At 44.0% G+C, this 19,782-nt stretch overlaps 1 protein-coding gene across 2 annotated transcripts in view; it reads left to right on the top strand.

Moving 5' to 3' along the window:
* Positions 1–5,488: 5,488 nt before the first annotated feature.
* Positions 5,489–19,782, top strand: part of TCTN2 (tectonic family member 2) — a 36,348-nt gene continuing 22,054 nt past the window's right edge. Inside the window, exons 1-8 of one of the 2 annotated variants that reach the window (XM_051972653.1) lie at positions 5,489–6,265; positions 8,679–8,786; positions 9,008–9,084; positions 10,888–11,080; positions 12,586–12,645; positions 16,572–16,672; positions 18,657–18,853; positions 19,111–19,237. In XM_051972653.1, coding sequence (XP_051828613.1) covers positions 6,169–6,265; positions 8,679–8,786; positions 9,008–9,084; positions 10,888–11,080; positions 12,586–12,645; positions 16,572–16,672; positions 18,657–18,853; positions 19,111–19,237 — 960 coding nt within the window. In that variant the 5' untranslated portion in view covers positions 5,489–6,168. The remainder of the gene's footprint in view (positions 6,266–8,678; positions 8,787–9,007; positions 9,085–10,887; positions 11,081–12,585; positions 12,646–16,571; positions 16,673–18,656; positions 18,854–19,110; positions 19,238–19,782) is intronic. The other variant, XM_051972654.1, reaches the window with a different exon arrangement.

Here is a 19,782-nt window from a genome sequence, read left to right as displayed (position 1 = left end):
AATACTAGAGAATATCAATCCCATCAAATTAAGCATTTTGACTTTCAAAATCTCAATAGGTTTGATTCCCTGTGGATCTTTCAGGCTCATTGGAGTGCTAGTGGTCATCTTGATATCACAGCTTTTTTTGTTGTTTTTTCCAGAACTAATATTGGAGAGAGACTCCTGATTTATCTCACCTCTAGGAAGACATGAACCTGACTGTTGATTTGCGGATCTAACTTTCTTTTCCTCTGGAAAGCAAATTGCTTTTTAACCTCATTCAGTTGTAGTCTAGTCAGCCTTTGATGAAATGGTTTCTTCAGTATCTAGAAAGAAAAAGAAAAAAAAAAAACCTCAAAATCTTTTTTACCAAAAAAAGTTGAAAACTATCTTTACCTGTAATTAGGAAAAAAAAAAAAAAAAAAAAACAAAACTACTGTTAAGTAGGGAAAAAAAAATAATCCAAACATAGATCTCCAGCTGCCTATAGGGTATCTCTGTTAAGTAGGGAAAAAAATAATCCAGACATAGATCTCCAGCTGCCTATAGGGTATCTCCACTTGGATGCCTTTTTAGCAGCTTAAACAAAACAAAATGAGCTTCTCTTTTCCTCTAAATATATCCCTCCTTTTGATTTCTTATTTCTCTTAGTGGTGTTACAACTCAAAACCCTTTATCTTACCTATATCTTTGACACTTCCTTTTTTCCTCATCTCAATTATTACTTAGTGTTCAAGTCCTGTTAATTCTACTCCATTCATCCTCTACTCTCCTTACTGCTGCTACTCTTTTGTTTGATTGATTAGTTGTGTTTGACTCTTCGGCGATTCTGTTTGGGGTTTTCTTGGTAAAGATACAGGAGGGATTTGCCATTTCCTTCTATGTAACCTGAGGTTGTTACTTTACCTCTCAATATCCAGCTGTCTCTTAAATTTTATAGGGATCCTTTAGCAGTTTGGTGAAGCCTATGGGCTGTTCATAATGATGTTTTTATAAAAGTAAAATAAAATACATAGTATGACAAAGGAAATCAATTATGTTGAAGTAATTACAAAATCTTTAAAAATTAACATACCAGGTTAAGAACTGCTGTTCTTTTTGTAGTAGCAAGGAACTGGAAACTGAGTGGATGCTCATCAGCAGGCTAATTTCAGAAAGGTTTGGAAAGACTTACATGAACTGATGCTAAGTCAAATAAATAGAACCAAGAGTACATTGTACACAGCAACAAGATTATGCAGTGATCAATTCTAATGAATGTGGTTCTTTTCAACAATGAAGTGATTCAGGCCAGTTCCAATGGTCTTGTGATGAAGAGAGCCTTCTGCACTCAGAAGGAGTATTTTCACTTTTTTTTTTTTTTTACTGGTTTTTGCTTGCTTTTTGTTTTCTTTCTCATTTTTTCCTCTTTTCAATCTGATTTTTCTTGTACAGTATGATAAATGTGGAAATATGTATAGAAGAATTGCACATGTTTAACATATATTGTATTACTTGCTCTACAGGGGAGGAAGAGAGAAAAAATTTGGAACAAGATTTTGGAAGGTTGAATGTTAAAAAAAAAAACAAAACTATGCATATATTTTGAAAATAAAGTTAAAAAAATACTGCTATAAGAGAAAAGAAATAGTTGTCCCTCTATTTCTAGAGGCCTTCCCTCATAACTATTAAATCATGGGTCCTATCCTGCTACCTCCCAATGTTTCATTTTAATTGTTCATTTTTGTTTAAAATATGGCAATTGCATATTCTTAGAATCTTAGCTCCAACAGTAAGTTCCAAGTTAGAATATTTTTTTCCTTTGGCAAGGCAATCTGAAGTGATTTGCCGAGGATCACACGGCTAGTAAATATCAGTAAATATCACTCCTTCTGACTCCAGGGCCAGTGCTCTATCCATTGCAACACCCAACTGTCCTCCAATTAGAACATAAAGAAAATAAGGATTTATGACATCCGTATGGGAGGCCCTTCATTTTAATGTGTTTCTGTTACTTATGTACATTGCCCTACCAACATGATGCCCTACCAACATGCTGAATGAATATAAATGCTTTGGTCGGTGATCAGAGAGATTAGCAACTTATTAAACTTAAGTGGAAGAAAATGAAAATGCTCATCATTTTTTTCTTTAAGATAACAGATGATATTTTGTCTCCCCTCAATAGAATGTAAGCTACTTGAGGGCAGAGACTTTAATTTCTGTCATATCCCCACACATCCAGTATACATTTACAAATGCTGGGACTCATTTGAGCCGCCTAATAAAGCTGTGAGGTAGGAATTTTTATTTCCATTTGACAGTTGGGGAAATGGTTTGCGTACAAGTATACAACTCACAAGATTTGGACCTAGACTTATTCTGATTAAATTCAGTACTCTAGTCATAAAGCTTACTGTCTGTCACAAAGACATATTTCAATTGTTAAGGGATCCCCTAATAGAAATGTGGTCAAGAATATGGAAACATCTTTCAAATGAAGCTGTTCTCAAAAGAATTACAGACTGCTAAAAAACAAAAGAATGCCCCAAATCACCAATAAGAAAATCAAAACAGCCTTGAAGTTTCATCTTGTTATTTGACCTAGAGATTCCACTGTTAGTCACAAACCCAAGAAGAAAGGGTCCATATATAACAAAAATATGTCTAGCATCTCTTTTTGTGGTAGCATAGACTGGAAACAACGCAGAGGGCTTGGTGGGGGCTTGACTAAACTACATGAATATAGCATGGTAATTATTAAGCTGCAAGAAATAAGATGAATACAGAGAAGCATTATACATGGAAGAAAAGTACTGTGATGAAATAAACAATCTGAAATGCTGTAAACAAGCAGAAAACTGCAGCATTGTATGTGGAAAAGATAAAAGCCAGAAAACAATCAAAAGTGAGTATTTCAAAATCACAAAGAATTTTATAATTGTTGGCTCCAAAGAGGAGAGGAAAGATGATGATCCTTTGCTCCACCCCAGCAGAGGAAGAGATCCATGGGTATGGAACAGTGCATATACCAACAGATTTTTTTTTCATTGTATCAGTTTTGCTAAATTTTCTTGTTTTAAAAATTCTCTTAAGTGATGTCTCTGGTAAAAACAAAAGGGAAGAACCCACAGGGGGAATACCTGGATATATGTATAAGCAAAGACTTCATTAAAAATCTATTTTAAAAAGTGCATTAGATTGTAAATTTCAGGGCAAAGATTTTTTGCCTATTTGTATCCTCGTCCTTAGCACAGTCCCTGGCATACAGTAGGTGCTTAATAGCTGTTTATTGATTGATTGATTGCCAAATGAGTTTTGAGGTGCAGCATCGAGATGGGTAGGGAAAGTCAATCTTGGAGGCAGAAAGACCTTATTGGGGCCATGATTCCATGATTGAAGTCACTTCAATGCCATAGGTGCTGTGGTCTAAGATGCCAAGTGACACATAGAGATTCTGTCTAGTCATTAACATCTCAGTACTCTAGACAACTCTCTAAGACTATAGGAGAGGGAATTTCCTCACTGGGAGTTCCAGTATCAGTGACATCACAGGTCAAGTCCTCCCTCTAAAGTTATTATTTTTTTTTTTAGATTTTAAAATTTTGCCTCCTCTGAAGAATTACAGAGACTTGCACTATAAACTATATTGGTGCTCATGTATCATTTTGTCTCAATGATCCCAAGATGCAATAAAGATTCCATTTTACCCTGAGAGCAATTTTTTGTTCCATGTCAAAAATGTTGACTTTACCTTGTGGAGCTTCCGTTAGGTCAGAAAGACAAAGGAAGTAAAAAGGGTCATTTTTATATTTCAAAAAAGAGGTTGACAGCTGTGAATGACTGTGCTATTCTCAGCAGTACAATCATCCATGACTACTCTGAAGAACTTATGATGAAAAATACTATCCATACCCACAGAAGGAAATGATTGGATCTCTCTCTCTCTGTCTGTCTCTTTCTGTTTCTTTCTTTGTCTCTGCCTCTTTCTCTTTTTCTCGCTGTCTCTTAATTTAATATTTCTTAAGGGTTTTTATTTTCATTAAGATGGGAGATTTATTTATTTGTTCACAACTTGACTTTCATGGAAATGTTTTGCATAACTTCACATGTGATTTCTTAATTGTGAGTGGGGATAAGGGAGAGAACCTAGAACTCAAAAATTTTAGAAACAAATGTAAATTTTTTTTGTTTTGAATGTAACTGGGTAAAAATATTAAACAAATAAAAGAAGAAAAAAGAGGTCGGCATCTCTGGTTTGGCATCCACTATTGATTCTAGGCCTGTTCTGGGATTCCAGTCTTCCTTGATGTTACCAAAGCTCTCCTACTTCACAAGGTCCTTGACCTGGGCCAGTTGAGCAAATGAAGATCATTCAGAGAGCAGCTCATTCCTGCTTGGTTGATTTCACTTGGAGAATGCTCCCCACTGGAGCTAAACATTGGCTTAATCATAAGAGGTCATCATCCTGGAGCACTCACAGGGCACATTCCTCTGACCAACCAATGTATTTAGAGGGGAAATATGCGCTTTGAGAGAATGTCACTAATTTATAGGAATGTCTCCTTTTACTGGGTTTTTATTGTAACTGTGTTCTCTTGGTTGGATCATTTCACTACTTCACCGACAGTGAATTAGTGCCTAGTTTTCCCATATCCCATCCAGCATCTATCATTATCTTTTCTATTTTTGCCCCAGAATGACGGGCTCTTTGTTAGAGAGAAAAAAGAGTGGTGGAGATGGGCAGGGGAAGTACAGCTACCCATAACTTGTCTTAAAGACTATTTCCTGATGCTCCCTCAAATCATATGAAACAACTCTCCAGTTACCCACCTAAGAGACTACTGGGCGGGAGGAGCTGAGTTATGATGCAATGACCAAGACATGTTACAACTGTGCTTACTATTGAAAGAAATGAGCAATTCCCAACCTATAGCCTCATAAAATCACAGGGATTTGTTGATGAAGTGTTATATCTCAGACAAGAAGAGCTTTTCCATTATAGCCTCATAAAATCACAGGGATTTGTTGATAAATTGTTACATCTCAGACAAGAAGAACTTTTCCATTTTGAGGTGGAGGGGAGAGATGGGGAGGGGATTCTGTATCTGAAGCACTTAGGTCATTGAGCACATAGTAGGTGCTTAACAAATGCATATTGGGAAGCTAGATGTTGAATTGGATAGAGCACCAGCCTGGAGTTCAAATTTGGCCTTAAACACTTAATACTAACTAGCAAGTTACTTAACCCCAAATGCCTTATTTAAAAGAACAAATGCACGTTGTATTCATACTTGACTAAATCCAAGGGATGTTTAGATTGTAGACTGTAATAAGTACAGTAGCTAAGTCTAGTATGTGTATGTAAGTATAGAGGAAAGAGAATTCACCTTAGAGCTAGAAAGACTTGAGTTCGAGACCTACCAATGACACACACAGGCCATATGACGTTAGCCAAGTCATTTAACTACTGTCCTCCAGGCAATTCTCTAAGACTCTATGTTGTGGAGAGGTAGAGAGTACTTGGGACTCAATAGAATTACAGGCTCATTATCCTTTATTATAATAAAAAAGTCATTAGAATTGTGGACTGGATACAAGCACCTACTAGGTACTGGAGGTAGGGATGCAAGAAGCGGAAACAGACCCTCTAGCTGGGGGACACAAAGGACACAGGCGCACACAAAATAGATACGGGATGATTGGCAGGAGGGGATTCCCGACAGGCTTCTTGTACAAAGTGTGGCAAGATCTGAGTCTGGAAAAAGCCCCGAGGAAGCAGAGAAGGTTTTGTAAAAACGTTTTTCCGATGCTTTGCGCTTTTTACAAATGTTATCTCATTTTTAATCTTATTTAATCTATCGGAAACCAGGGGGAAGCCCTGGGCGCAGTCTGTCAGGATACACAACCACCTGAGGGCGACCCAAAGGAGGTGGGCGGAGCCACGAAGTGACGCTAGAGGGCGTGGGACGAAGGCGGGTTTTTCTGTCACTTTCGACCAATCGTGGGGCGCGCCGTCGCTGCGCCTGCAGCCGATTGGCGGTTGCCATAGTCTTGGGCATTCCGTTGACAAGATGGCGGTGGTGGCGGCTGTCCGGGCTTCGCTGACGCTTCTTCCTTTCTGCCCCTAGCTCGTGCCGCCTGCCGAGGATCGCAGAGCCGGGGCCGGGCCGCGGTGCGGCAGCACGGGGAGGCGAGCCCGCAGCCATGGGCCCGGCCCGGCCCCGCCCGCCAGCAGCCCCGCAGCTCCTGCTGCTGCTCCTGTTCCTGCTCTGCTTCCCAAGGGCCCTGTGGGGAGACGTTGGTGGGTAGGGGCGGGGCTTTGCAAGTGGGCGGTGCTTCAGCGAGGGGGCGTGGCCTACATCTGGGGCAGGGGCTGGGTCCGAGCTATTGCTTCACTCTGAGCCTCGGTAATTGCAGCACAGTATCTGAAACCACCTGTTATATTTATCCTGCAGGTATGGAAGCAGCCACGGGGAGCGTGCTGCGCAGAGGACCTGGATTCAAATCCTGCCTCAACTTTTACCAGCTGTGCGACCCTGGGCGTCTCACTTAACTTTTATACCTCAGTTTCCCCATTTGTATAATGAGAATAATAGGTGCACCCACCTCTCAGGGTTGTCGCCAGATAATGTTTGTAAAGCGCTTTGTTAACCTTAAAGCACCACATAAGTGCTAGCTATTATTATTATTATTATTAGGGGCAGCTAAGTGCCACAGTGAATAGAGCCTCCAGTCAGGAAGACCCGAGTTCCAATTCAGCTCAGATACTTCCTAGCTGGGTGACCCTGGGCATACCACTTCACCCTGTTTAAATCAGTTTCCTCATCTGTTAAAAGAAGGAAGGAAATGGCAGTCCGCTCCAGTACCTGCCAAGAAAACCCCAGATGAGGGTCCCAAAGAATTGTACTCAACTGTAATGCTCCTTGCCTAAAGTTCTTATGTAAATGTTAACTATTATTAAAACGAGATGATACTTGTAAATTGCTTTACAAAAGCGTTTCATCAATGCTAGCTGTTATTAAGAAGAGAGTATTTGTAGAGCATTTTGCAAACAACTGCTAGCTATATATTGCTAAATTATTGATAATTATGGTGAAGAGAGATGAGATAATATTTGTAAAGTGCTTTGCAAATCTCAAAGCACCATAAACATGCGAGCTATTCAGGAGAGATGGGACTGGCTCTCTCAGAGATTATTATTAATTATTGAGGATCCAGTGAGATGCTGTCCATGAAGCACTTTGTGGACCTTAGCACTCTGTGTTGTTACTGTCTCTTGTGAGGCTGTGAGTGCGGAGGGGTCCCAGGCCTTTGTAGCAGCAGCAGCTGCTGAAGTCTTGTCTGCTTTTGGTATAAAAGTGCCTTGGTTCAGATCCCAGGTCTGACACCTGGCTCACCCAGGATGGTGGTTCTCTACCAGGCAACGGGCAGCCTTGTGTCTGGAGAGTGAGCGGGACTTGGCATCCAGAGTGCAGTGGAAAGCAATTGGAAAGAACAGGAGCTTTCGCCTTTTCTCTGCCCTTGACGCTTTTGGCAAAATCACATTTTAAAATTTATGGAATAAAATATGGAAAATTGCAAAAAAAAAACCACCTCATTATATTGAAAGTTAGTAGCATCTAGAAAAAGTAGCTTCATTCCGTTTCATCTGGACAGGCTAGGAATCCCTGCTCTGGAGTATCTAGGACTCAGATTCATGTTCCCCCTGAATCTGGGCAAATCCTTTAACTTCCCTGGGCCTCAATTTGCTTAACTCTCAATGGAGGAGATTGAAGGAGGTGATTCCTAAGGTTCCTTCCAGCTCCAAATCTTGGATTCTCTGAAGACCTGTGTTCAATCCTGCCCAGATCCTTACTGCCTGTGGGAGCCTGAGAAGATCCTTCTAGCTCCCAGAGTCTAGACCTGGGAAAGGGAGTTTCTGGTACCACTTAGATCCCAGGGCTGGGCTCTTCCCCACCCATGGTGGTTTTTAGCATTGATGGAGCGCCCCAAGTCTCCTGCCAAAGAAAAAGAGCCATGAGGGACTAAGTGACTGTTCTCCCAGGGCCTTCTTCTATGACTTCCCTCTGAGATTCCTTTCCATCTATTCACTACATATCTTTCCCACCCAGATTAATTCCTTTTTTATTTTTAGGTTTAAACATTATTTATTTATTTTGAGTAGGTTTAAGAAGCCATTCTTTGCCTCGGTTGCCTAGCTATAATCACTGAATGAGTGATACCTCAGTCAAACTGGGACTTTTTAAAAGGCCTTAGTTTATAAAGGCCTCCGTCTCCCCTTGCATCCAGGACCACCTCCAGTTGTCCTGATGCATATCTGGCCACTGGAGCCAGACAGCTCTGGCAGGTGACCTTGCACAATCTTCCCTCAAATCTACTCCATCATGGCATTCCCTCCCTGAGGCCAGTGTCCTCTCTGAGACCAAAGGAATAATCACGACAACATAGCTTATGTGTCAGAGTTGCTTGCCTGGTGTTTCCCCCATCAGGCTGTGAGCTCCATGAGGGCAGGATTGCTTTTACCTTTCTTTATATCCCTTCCCCCCCTTAGTCCAGTGCCGGGCACACAATAGGCGCTTAGTGTTTGTTGTTAACGACCCCCACCCTGCAGCCCTCCCTGCACTCGCTTCTGATGCTCCTCAGAGCTCCCACTCTCCCTCTGTCTCCTCGTGGTCCTTCATGGGTGGTATTAACACTTGCCCTTCTCTTGCCAGTTTTTCTCCCGCCTTTCATTCGAATGTTTGACACGTCGGTTACTGCAGCCTTGGTTGGAGACACAGAGAATGTCAGTGTGACGCTCACCCTGGGGGACGATGCGCTGGGTAAGGAGTCTACGCGGCAGGTGGCTTTGAGAAAACGCCTGGGAATGGGACTGCCTGGGGACGGAGCTCTCCTGGGGCACAGGTGCTGATCTGCTGGCCTTCGGCTCTCCGGCCCGGGCCTGGGAGAAGGGGAAGGGGCGCTGCCACTTGCTTCTGAGACAGCTGCCAGGCCAGGGGATGCTCTTTAGAAACCCTTCTCTGCTCTTACCTCTTGCATTTAGGAATTCTGCCCATGCCTGACTGTGGGTTGCAGAGTAATGGAACAGGCAATTGGAGTCTGACCGTGACCCCTCACGTGGTACGTCATTTTCTATTTCAATTCCACCCGACTCTTCGCGAGCCCTTTTGGGGTTTCCCCGGTGGTTTCCCTGGTCCTTCTCTGGCTCATCTGACAGGGGAGGAAACTGAGGGGGCAGTGACCTGCCGAGACTCACCCAGCAGGAGGTGTCTGGGGCCAGGTTTACCCTCAGGCCCTGACTCTGGGCCCCGCGCTATCCATTGTGCCACCTCTTGCCCTTCATTTTCCGTTGGCTCTCTGTGCCATTTAAGCCCTTTGTGCCCAGCTCTGACCTGGCGCCCACCTGTGTTCCAGCCAGCTGGGCCCCCTTGCATTCTCTGCCTGTGTCCTGGGCACCCCTATCTCACCTCTCTCTCCCAGGAGCCTTAGCTTCCTTTAGGGCCGGGCCCCGGTACTGTGTCCTTCCCTTTTCTGCTGTCCCTCTCCTCTCCAAATGACTCTGCACTGACTGTGGTTGACATTTGCTTTCTAGTCTCGCTAGTTCCCCCAGTAGATTGTAGCCTCCCTAAGGGTAAGAAATGTTTCTCAGTAAATACTTGTGGAGTGAAAGGACCCACAGGTGTGATGAGAAGGGCAGTTAAAAGTCAGGCTTCTCTAGAGCTCACAGATTTACAGAGCGCTTTCTTCAGATGAGTGGGGGAGGCAGACATACAGCTGGGGCCCCCAAAATCAAGTCACGGCCAGAAAGTATCTGAGGTACGATTTGAGGGCCTCTGAGGGCACCAAGCCATTGAGACAAACTTGCTGATTCATTCTTCATGGAGATTTCAGTGTCAGTCTTCTAGGATCTGGTGGGGGTGGGAAGCAGGATGCAAGAGGTGGAATCACTCCCTCGGTGACCCTGAACAAGCCTCTTTCCCCATCTCTGGGATTCGGCGTCCTCCTCTATAAAGGGAGGGGCTGACCTCCCCTTGATGGCCTGAGCGGGCCCCTGCAGCCCGTGCGGTCCCGGCCCAGCGGGGCTTGCTGTGAAGATCTGGGCATTATGAAAAGGGGGCTGAATGTGGGGCAGACATGCTTATGCCATCGGGGCAAAGTGGGGAGAGTGTAGACCTGGCATGGGCACAGGGCTCACCTCCAGGACTTCTGGTCTTGGTGATTTGGAGCCTTTTCTCTCTGAAAATGAGATAGTCCTGGTGCTCCCCACCATTGCCAGAATGACCTCTGTGACTTTGGGCAAGTCAAGTCACTGCTTGGGGTCTCAGCTTTTTCATCTGTAAAATGGGTGTTGAGTCAGATGACTGATCCCTAGAGGCCCTTCCAGGATTAAGGCCTGTGCGGGCAGTGAGAGAATTTTAAAGATGAAAAAGAGAGTTTGAGCTTCTCAGCTCTTCCCACCTCATTTCTGGCCTGAGCCGGAGACTAGGGAAGGTATTGACTTGACAGCAAGAAAGATATGGTCTGAGAGTCATGGGGAGCATCAGATCTGAGCCAGTGAGTCCCACCCTGCCTTTTTGCAGAGGAAGTCACCGAGGGGCAGGACCTGGGTCTTGGCTCTGATGCTTAGTGTCTGGGGCGTCTGTAAAAATGGGGATAGTCATGTGTAACCTCAGATTGTCTGGGGGTCCGGCCCAAGGGATGGAAGCCGGTCATGGCCTGGGCAAGTCTGAGCCTCTAGCAACTTCCTGGGACTTACGAATCAAATCTAGATTGTCTTCTGGATAGTCAGAGGGAATTCCCTCAGTGATGAAACAAACATCCCGGAAGAAACAGGTGGGGCTGTCCTGGGGTTTCCTTTGTGTGGAGGATATTTGGGATTATAAATGTTTTTTCTAAGTCAGATGAGACTTTTCTTTTCCCCAGAGGGGCTCAGAAGTGACTGTAAGATTGGATGGCGATTTGCAGCCGTGTGTCCCAGAGACCGATTTCTTCTCTGAGTATCCCTGTATTGTCGAAACACTTCTGGTTTCTGCCTCCCACAACTCCTCCTGTTTGGCACACTTACTCATCCAAGTTGAGATCTACCCAAATACTTCCTTTGCCCAGAATGTTTCAGGTAAGTATTGTAACCACACGCCCAAAGAAGCAAGAAAAGCTTTCTGAGAATCGCATTTTATTGGTTATTTGATACTGTGAATTGGCTGTTTGCTGTGTGTATGTGTGTGTGTGTGTGTGTGTGTGTGTGTGTGTGTGTGTGTGTGGTAGGGGGGAGAGGGGAGAAATAAAAAGACCACGTTTGCAAGACTTACACAAGGTCTCATTAGAAAACCCCCCAAATTTTTTATGTGTACCTGAGGAGAAAGTCCAGGTTTGGAACTAATAAATGAGGGCCTGTGGTATAGTAGAAATGAGTAGTGATTTAAAACCCCTTTTTTAAAAAGCTGTGGGACAGTTTTAGGGACACCATCATTGCCTTTAATTTTTTAGGTGAAGGAGAAAAAAAGATGTTACTCTTGAGAAGCATCGTGGTATTTGCAGCATCAGGTTCCAATGCTGTCTCTGCCATCTGACCTTTGGCGATATTATTTAGTGATTTAGACAGCTGTCGTAAGCCTCTGGGTAGTCACACAATTGTCAATCTGTATGATTTCTCACTAAACTTCCTATAGATTGATAAAATCACTGGTTGGGACCAAAATTTTTTATTACTCTGATTTCTTCCTTTCTTTTGTGACTTCCCAATATGAGTGTATTGGCATACAGTAGGCTTTTAATAAATGCTTATTGCTTGCCTTGTAAATATTTTAATTTAGCTTAATTTAATTTAATTACTTATAGCCAGTGATGTGCTCAAGCTATTTTATACCAACTAGAAAGTCAATTGTTAAATTGTTAATGTGAACATTTACACCTTGGAAATCAGTAAATGCTACAAATCAGGGTTTGATTTATTGCTTATAGATTGTCTAGACTTAATAAGAAAAAAATATACAAAATTTTTAATAATGTAGATTAAACTTAAATAGTCTGGGCAAACCCTCCCTACCCTTCACATTTTCTCCTTCCCCTCCCCCCAATCTTCCCCAAGCTAGTTGTTAAACATTTACCAGCACATACTGGTTGCAATACTGAATAACAGGAACTGGTTTTGTTTTTTGATTTTTCTTTGTATCCCCAGAATTTAGTAAAGTCAGCCTGATACATAGTAGGTGCTTAATAAATATTTGTTGTTTGGGTAAGAGAACACTCCTTTTTTAGTTAGCTCGGAATATATCTGGAGCTGATCTAAGGAACTGAATCCCGTTTTCCTCTTTTTATAGACTCAAGGTGTTCTAAGCACATTATTACTAGAAGTTTCACTCCTTGTGACCTAGAATTGAAAGCACTTGTTCATTTCTAAGCATCTCTAGCTCTCAGACACATCTTGGGAGGCTCGTCTCCGGAGACAAGCACCAGCCCTCTGAGGCTCCAGAGTGTCCCTCAGGGGCCCCCACTCTCAGCCCTCTCATTGAGCCCCCAAACTCCACCCAAGGAAGCAGTAGGGAGCACCCCAAGCCAGAACAGTGACGCTGGATGTGTTCATGGTAGTAATTGTGAGCTGTTGACTCTGACCCCATGAAGGTTTTGCAACCAGTAAAAGAGAAAACAGGACAAAGAAAAAGATGAAAAGAAAGACAGGAGGTATGTGGTATGTTTAGGACATCATAGCAGTTGAGAAGAAGTAAGTTCCTGAGGGAGGCGTGGGGAGGCGGTCATCTGTCTGTCTCTGACATGGGAGAGCCGGTTTCCCAGAACCCTGCGTGGCCACAGATGGCCTGGGTGGGGCCCACATTCTGACTGTAAGGTCTCTCTCCCACTGCTCCATTATTTGTACTGAGGATGTTAAATCCCCCCCCCCCCCAGACTATTAATATAGTCTGGTTCTGCTTTATGGTGTCATGTATATTATAGACTAAAATTAGCTGCTGTTTCTATAGTTTGTTTTCAGTCGTATGATGTTAAAAGTAGTTCAGGTAATGTATGCATTTAGCTCATAGTATGGTACTATGAAGAGACCTCCCAGACCATTGAGGCTTAAGTCCCTCACCCAGAGAGCAGGAAGCTGAAGCTCAACAGGATGTAGTGACCCAGGGTCCCCTGGAGAAGAAAGGACAGGAAGTGAGATTTGAAGCCAGGCCCTCCAGTGCCAAACATTATGCTCCCTGTTGCTGACTAGTGTGCTTTTGGGCATTAAAACTTTGAAAAAGGTAAGAACCTTCCTTCCAGAACAGAGGTTGACAAAGTTCACTATGTCCTCTACTTTCCTAGATTGGGCTGCCCCCTCTGACTATCCCAGGGAATCAGAAGTTTGCCTTTGTTCTTCCCTAAGGAGGAGCAACAGGAGTGTGTTTGTTTGTTTGTTTTTTAATTTTATTTATTTATTGCTTTTTAAAAACTTTAAAAAAGTTATTTATTATTAATAAAAGAAATAAAAGAAAGAAAAATCAGAACAAAAGGGAAAAGTAATGGGAGAGATTAAAAAAACAGCAAAAAGAAGTGACCATAGCATGTGTTGATTTACAGTCTCCATAGTTCTTTTTTCTGGATGCAGATGGCATTTTCTGTCCAAAATCTATTGAGATTGCTTTGGATTACTGAACTACTGAGAAGAACTGAGTCTTTCATAGTTGATCATCATACAATCTTGTTGTTATTGTGTGCAACGTACTCCTGGTTCTGCTGGTTTCGCTCAGCATCAGTTCGTGTAAATCTTTGCAGGCCTTTCTAAAATCAGCTTGTCCATCACTTTTTATAGAACAATAGTCTATTGCCTTCATATACTACAACTTGTTCAGCCATTCCCCAATTGATGGGCATCTACTCTCTTTCCAATTCTTTGCTACCATAAAAAGAGCTGCTACAAAAATTTTTGCACGTGGGTCCTTTTCCCTCCTTTATGATTTCCTTGGAATACGAGCCAGTAATGGCACTGCTGGGTCAAAGGATATGCTTTGTTTATAGTAGCCTTTTGGGCATAGTTTCAGATTACTCTCCAGAATGGTTGGATCAGTTCACAATTCCACCATCAATGCATTAGTGTCCCAATTTCCCCACATCCCCTCCAACATTCATCATAGTCATCTTAGCCAATCTTAGAGGTGTGTAGTGGTACCTCAGAGTTATTTTAATTTGTATCTTTAATCAATAGTGATTTAGAGTATTTTTCATATGATTATAGATGACTTTAATTTCTTCATCTGAAAATTGTCCTTTGACCATATTTATCAGTTGGGAAGACTTGTATCCTTATAAATTTGACACTGTTCTTTATGTATTTTAGAAATGAAATCTTTATCAGAAACAAATAGGTGTGGTCTTGTTCTACAATTAAGTTATTCTGTGGGCCCCATTACTTTCAGCTTACTGTCTTCCCCATCGTAAAGCTTGTTAGGAAATGAAAAATTCCTTGAAAGAAATACTGTCTCCTCAACACCAGCATGGTGGCTTGCACATGGGAGGTGCCAGCTTCTCCGCCCATTGGAGAGTAGCTACTTTCTAGCTCTGCTCCAAAAGTGGAACCAAGAACACGACTGAACCTTGAACAATGTCTATATCTGGGTTTTGGCCACCAATGGTCCACACTGGGGCCATGTGACTGCATGTGCTGGGCCTAAAAATTCCATTCCCTTGAGCTGGAAAATGTGCTCACTGAGAGGTCATTGTCCATAGGAGGTTTTGACTCTTTCTCCATGTTACAGAGAATGAGAAAAATCATCAGAAAAAAATGTCCATTAAACAGTCTCATTAAAAAGCATCTTTTGTTGCTTGGTTACCCTCCAGCTTGGGGATACTGTGCCTACCTTGTAAGGTGGACCTGTAAACCTAATTTTGTCAACGAGGCCTACACAAATATGACTATCGAATACCTTCTGTAAGATTTAAAATCTTCAATATGTGGGGCAAAGTGTCCAAATTCCTTAGTAGGAAAGATTTTTCATAACTAAACAATTCAAAAACTGATACCTGACAAGTTATGGGAGGTAAAGTGGGGAAAAGGATGTTAGGGGGAAAAGGATTTGTTAAGAAGATTTAATGCTCTTCCAAAAGGCGGAAAAAGTCACTGAATAAATATGAACCACTTAGAATCCCATTGCCTCAAGCCCTCTTTTCTCTTCTTTCTAGGCCCCAGAGTCCAGGTGATCTCATCAACTCCCAGGGGTGTGATTATTATTGCTAAGCAGATGGTTCCCCAATCTCTCTTACCAGCTTTCTCCCGTCTCCTGAGATCCATTCCCTATTTCTACTTGTGTCTTCTGGACAGTTCCGCCTGCTAGTCCCATAGGCCTCTCAAACTCAACAACACGTCTATAAAGTGTTTCCTTTCTAAGCTCTCCTTTCTTTCTACTTTCCCTATTTCAGCCCAGAGTATTGCTATTCTTCTAGTCACCCAACTCTGCCAAATGGAGTCATTCTACACTTCTTATTCCCTTCCATACCTTGTATACCATCAATTACCAAGTCTTGTTGATTGCACCTTTCTAAAATCTCTTGAACCCATCCCCTTCTTTCCTCAGAGCACAGCCATACTAGCTCAGATCCCATTACCTCTCACTTGGCTCTTTGAGCAGCCTCCTGATTGGTCTGCTTGTCCTCGGGCTGTCCCCTCTCCAGGCTGTTCTCTGCACAGCTGCCAAATCAGTGTTTCTGGAGCATAGGAGTGACCACATCCATGAAACAGGCTACCCCATTGCCCTTGACATGTAAATGGCTCTGTTCACCATCTGAAACCTTTCATCCAGGCTCCTATCCTGGCTCTTCAGGCTCCCCCACTTCTTTCCTTCACGCACTATTTCAGCTAAACTGTCCTACCCAGTGTGCTGTGTGTATTACATTTCTCAGTTCTTCACGTGTGGAATGCCCTTTTCCATGTTGGTCTCTTAGAATTCCTAACTCCTTTTGAGGTTTACCCAAGTGCTACCTCCTCCAAGAATGTCTTTTATGATTCTCCCAGTTATTAGTACCCCTTCCCTCCACATTCCCCAGTCACTTTGTATTTTTTGGAATATAGCTTGTATTTACTTATCTGTGAATGTGTCATGTCCCCCACGAGAATGTAAACAGGAGCAGGGACGGCCTCCATTTTGTCTTTGTACCCTGGTGCCCAATAAAGAGTCTAGTTCGTGGTGGGAATTTAATAGGTAGGGATCACAACTTTTGGTTGCAGATTGGATTGATAATAAACCAGATTTCAAAATGGGAGAAATGGGAGAGGCAGGATTTTTGCTTTGGTGGATATGGGGTCCTAGAAAGTTGGAAGAGATGCATCTAATTTGCTGGAAAAGTGCTGGCTATGCAGGCATTAGAATTTCCTCCCCTAGAAAGTGGAGCTAAAACTTTCTTTCCCAAAAGTGATTTGGGTTTTCCTGGTAGTCTGCTGGGCCTTGCTAGCCTATACTTATATTATCTGTGCCTTGAGATCCATGGCGGGTTTGTAGCATCTGGGCAGGCACTGGATTGCTTGGAGATCTATTCGTTGGCCGCCTGTGACACTGCCAGAGATGTGGCAGCATCAGTTTCTCTGCCAGTCCTTTAAAGGTCTCACTCACTCTTTCTTCCTGCCTTTTCAGAGAACGCCACCATCATCCCCAACCAGGTGTATCAGCCCCTCGGCCCCTGCCCCTGTGACTTGTTCATTGGGGCCTGTGATGTCCAGTGCTGCTGTGACCAGGTATAGACTTCCCCCAGCAGGGGCAGGTGCGGAAGCCGGTGTCGTTGCCAGGGTACCAGGTCCTCTGGCACTGTGCCAACAAGCAGCCTCCATGAATCCCTTGATATGAACTGGAGTGTATTATTCAAACAAAATTTCTTGGTTTCTGGAGCTCTCAGGTTAGTTTACTGAAGTAGAGAAACGGGCTGGACCAGACAGTTGTGGGTCTGCTTCTAGCCTCAGACCCGTGAGAAGCTCTGGGAAGGGCCTTCCATTCCCATGCTACCAGGACTGCTTCTCTGTGGTCCTGGTTGGATTTGATCCAGCAAGATTTATTAAGCACTTAGTGTGTGCAGGGAGAGACTTTGTGGTAGTGGAAAGAGTTCTGGCCTTGGAGTCGGAAATCCTTCTTGCCACTGTGTGTGTAACTGGGCAAGTCGCCTCCTCTTACTGAGCTTCTGAGATGGGGATAATAACCCTTCAGCCCTTCCCTCGCAGGGCTGTGGGGAGTCCCAGAGTGGTTGAATAGGATCCTTGGGAGCTGATGCGATCACCTAGAGAGATGATGTGGTGGCCGTGTGGAGGCACTGAACCGAGCCTGGGGAAGGAGAATAAAGCTCTTCCTCCCCAGAGAATGGAAGCACCTGGGGGCAGGTTCTTTCATTGTTTCCCCAGTGTCCCACCTGCCTCCCTTGGGACCGCTTCACTTCCCACCCAGCTCATGGGTCTTCTTCATGTTGAGCTCTCTGCTGAGCCCTGGGAGCTGCCTACTGGGCCTCTCAGATTGGGTGTTCTGGGGCTTCCCGTCCCCCCTTGTACTGCCAGCACCTCCCTCCCCTTCTCCTTGGCTTCATGCCCCATTGGCCCTCCCAACAACCCTCTTCCTGCTCATCCCTTCCTGCTCATCCCTCCCTGCCTCGCTCTTCTCACTCAGCTGCCGTGGGGACTGGCCTGAAGCTCAGGGCTGACCACATCAGCTCCTCTCGTCCCAAGACCAGATACTGAGTGCTCTGTTGGGCACCTGACCCCTTCTTATTCCAGGCCCCTCACACCTTCCTGTTCTTTTTGCACTTTCCTTGCTTCCTTTACTATCAGGTCACACTAGTCCACTTGTGGGATGGCCTAATGCCTGAGAAACTCTTCCTTCTCTCTTCTGCCTTCTAGCTTCCCTGGGTCCCCTCAAGACTCAGCTCAGACCCCCCCCCCCCATCCCTGATACTCTTCCCTACTCTGCCCTCCCCTACATCCTTCCCTAATGGTGCCTTTATCCCAGAGATAACCTAATTTGCCCATAATTAGCTGCATACTGTATCTAGAAATACCTTGAGAGCAGACTGGCTTTTGAGTTTTTATCTCAGCATTTAATACACTGCTTTATACATAGTAGGTACTTAATAAATGCTTGTTGGCTGAATGATTAGAAGAGAGAATTTCTACACAGGGAGTTCCCCTTAGGGCCCAGGTCAACACAATCACAAATTACAAATTCTTGAAACATGGAGAGTTAACTTTTTTTTTTTTTAAAGTAACTAATTTTGATCAAAACATTTCATTATCTTGGTAAAGAGAGTCTCTGAAACATAACTGAGTTTTTGGTGATTTCTCGGGATCCTCATAATGATGATCAGTGAGTCTTGTTGCCTGGGAGACAGTGCTGTTTCAGGGTTCCTGCACCATTTCTGGGTCCTTTGAATCGAGGCTGCATGGCAGGGCCTGTGTCTGTCTCTAATTGATTTGACACATCTCATTTAACCATAAGGAACCCCTCGGTGGCCCCTTCCCCTTAACTGGCTCTCCTGATGTGTTCAATGTGGATTGCCCTGGTTTCTCTCTGTCTCGGCACAGGCACTGTCCAGCTTGTGGGGTCGAGTCTTTCTCCCACCCTGTGGCTGTAGCAGTGCTACCTGGGTCTGGGGCAGGGACATCCCTTTTTGGGAAGGCCTGGAGGAGGGGAGCGGCAGAAGCTGGGCACGCAGACAGATTGCTCTTTTGTGTCCTCTTCCAGGACTGCACGCCCCACTTAAAGGACCTGTTCAGAGAACACTGCTTTACGGGAGTTTTTGGTGGAAATGTAAATCCGCCTTTTGACCACCTGTGCTCTACCCCCGTAACAGAAGAGGTGTCGGATTTGTTCCCCTTCTTGTGTGTTCAGTCCTCCCTGGAAAACACTCCTTTCCTTGGTTATTTCTACCATGGCTCGATGTAAGTAGAAACACAATGGACCAAGTGCCTGAATGTTAATGAATCTACTTTTGTGATTGTCACAGACTGTGTCGGTCCCCATGACGTACGATTCCTTTCTGGAAGTCACTGACTTAAAGATGCTTTGTGCCATGATTTTGTTTTTTTGAGTTGATCTTGTGCTATACATTTGAAAGAATAATGTTAAATTACTCACATTCGGCTGAATAGTTAATTGTTAAACGTGTGAGCAATAATTCTTTCTCTTTAACTTGTAGTTCACCTAGGACAGAGCACACCTTCAGAGTACCTAGACACAGCAGCAGCACCAGCTGGCTGGATCTTGGCTATTGGCAAGACAGACCAATCGTTACATCGAAAAATGAATTCTTCACCATACCCCAGGTCAGGACTCCTGTTTCCAAGTGTGCCCATCTGTAATCTCCCTGCCAGTCAGTTAGTCTTATCCATTTTAAACTCATCATGTGGGAGATGGTGAGCTAGGCCCCAAGGAGCCAAGAAGTATAGAACAGTCCTCGACCACAAAGACCTGCCATTTCCATCATTTCTCTTCCTTTTTTATTTCGTCCCAAATAACTTAACTACTTAGAGTCAGCATGCGGTAGACAGAGTTCCTGGGATCAGGAGTTTGTAGGTGACTTTGTGGATCTCCATGGACTCATCCATGGGTTTTCTTGGCAGAGTGGTTTGCCATGTCCCCTCCAGTGTGTCCCCATTTTACAGATGAGGAACTGAGGCAGATAGGATCACTGAGCCGCCAGCTAGGAGTCGGGTGTGACCTCGGACGCTCACTGGCTGGGAGAGCCTGGGCGAGGCATTTGACCTTGTGACCTCTCATGATGAGGAGCCAGCGGTTTATGTTACTTTTCTTGTTCCTCGTGTGAAGAGCAGCCTCATTTACAGATGAGACCGAGAGACCTTTCTAGATC

This window comes from Antechinus flavipes, chromosome 1, assembly GCF_016432865.1.
Source record: "Antechinus flavipes isolate AdamAnt ecotype Samford, QLD, Australia chromosome 1, AdamAnt_v2, whole genome shotgun sequence".
NCBI classification, from domain to species: domain Eukaryota; kingdom Metazoa; phylum Chordata; class Mammalia; order Dasyuromorphia; family Dasyuridae; genus Antechinus; species Antechinus flavipes.
The sequence above is the reverse complement of the archived record's forward strand: the minus strand, read 5'-3'. Positions and strand labels throughout refer to the sequence as shown.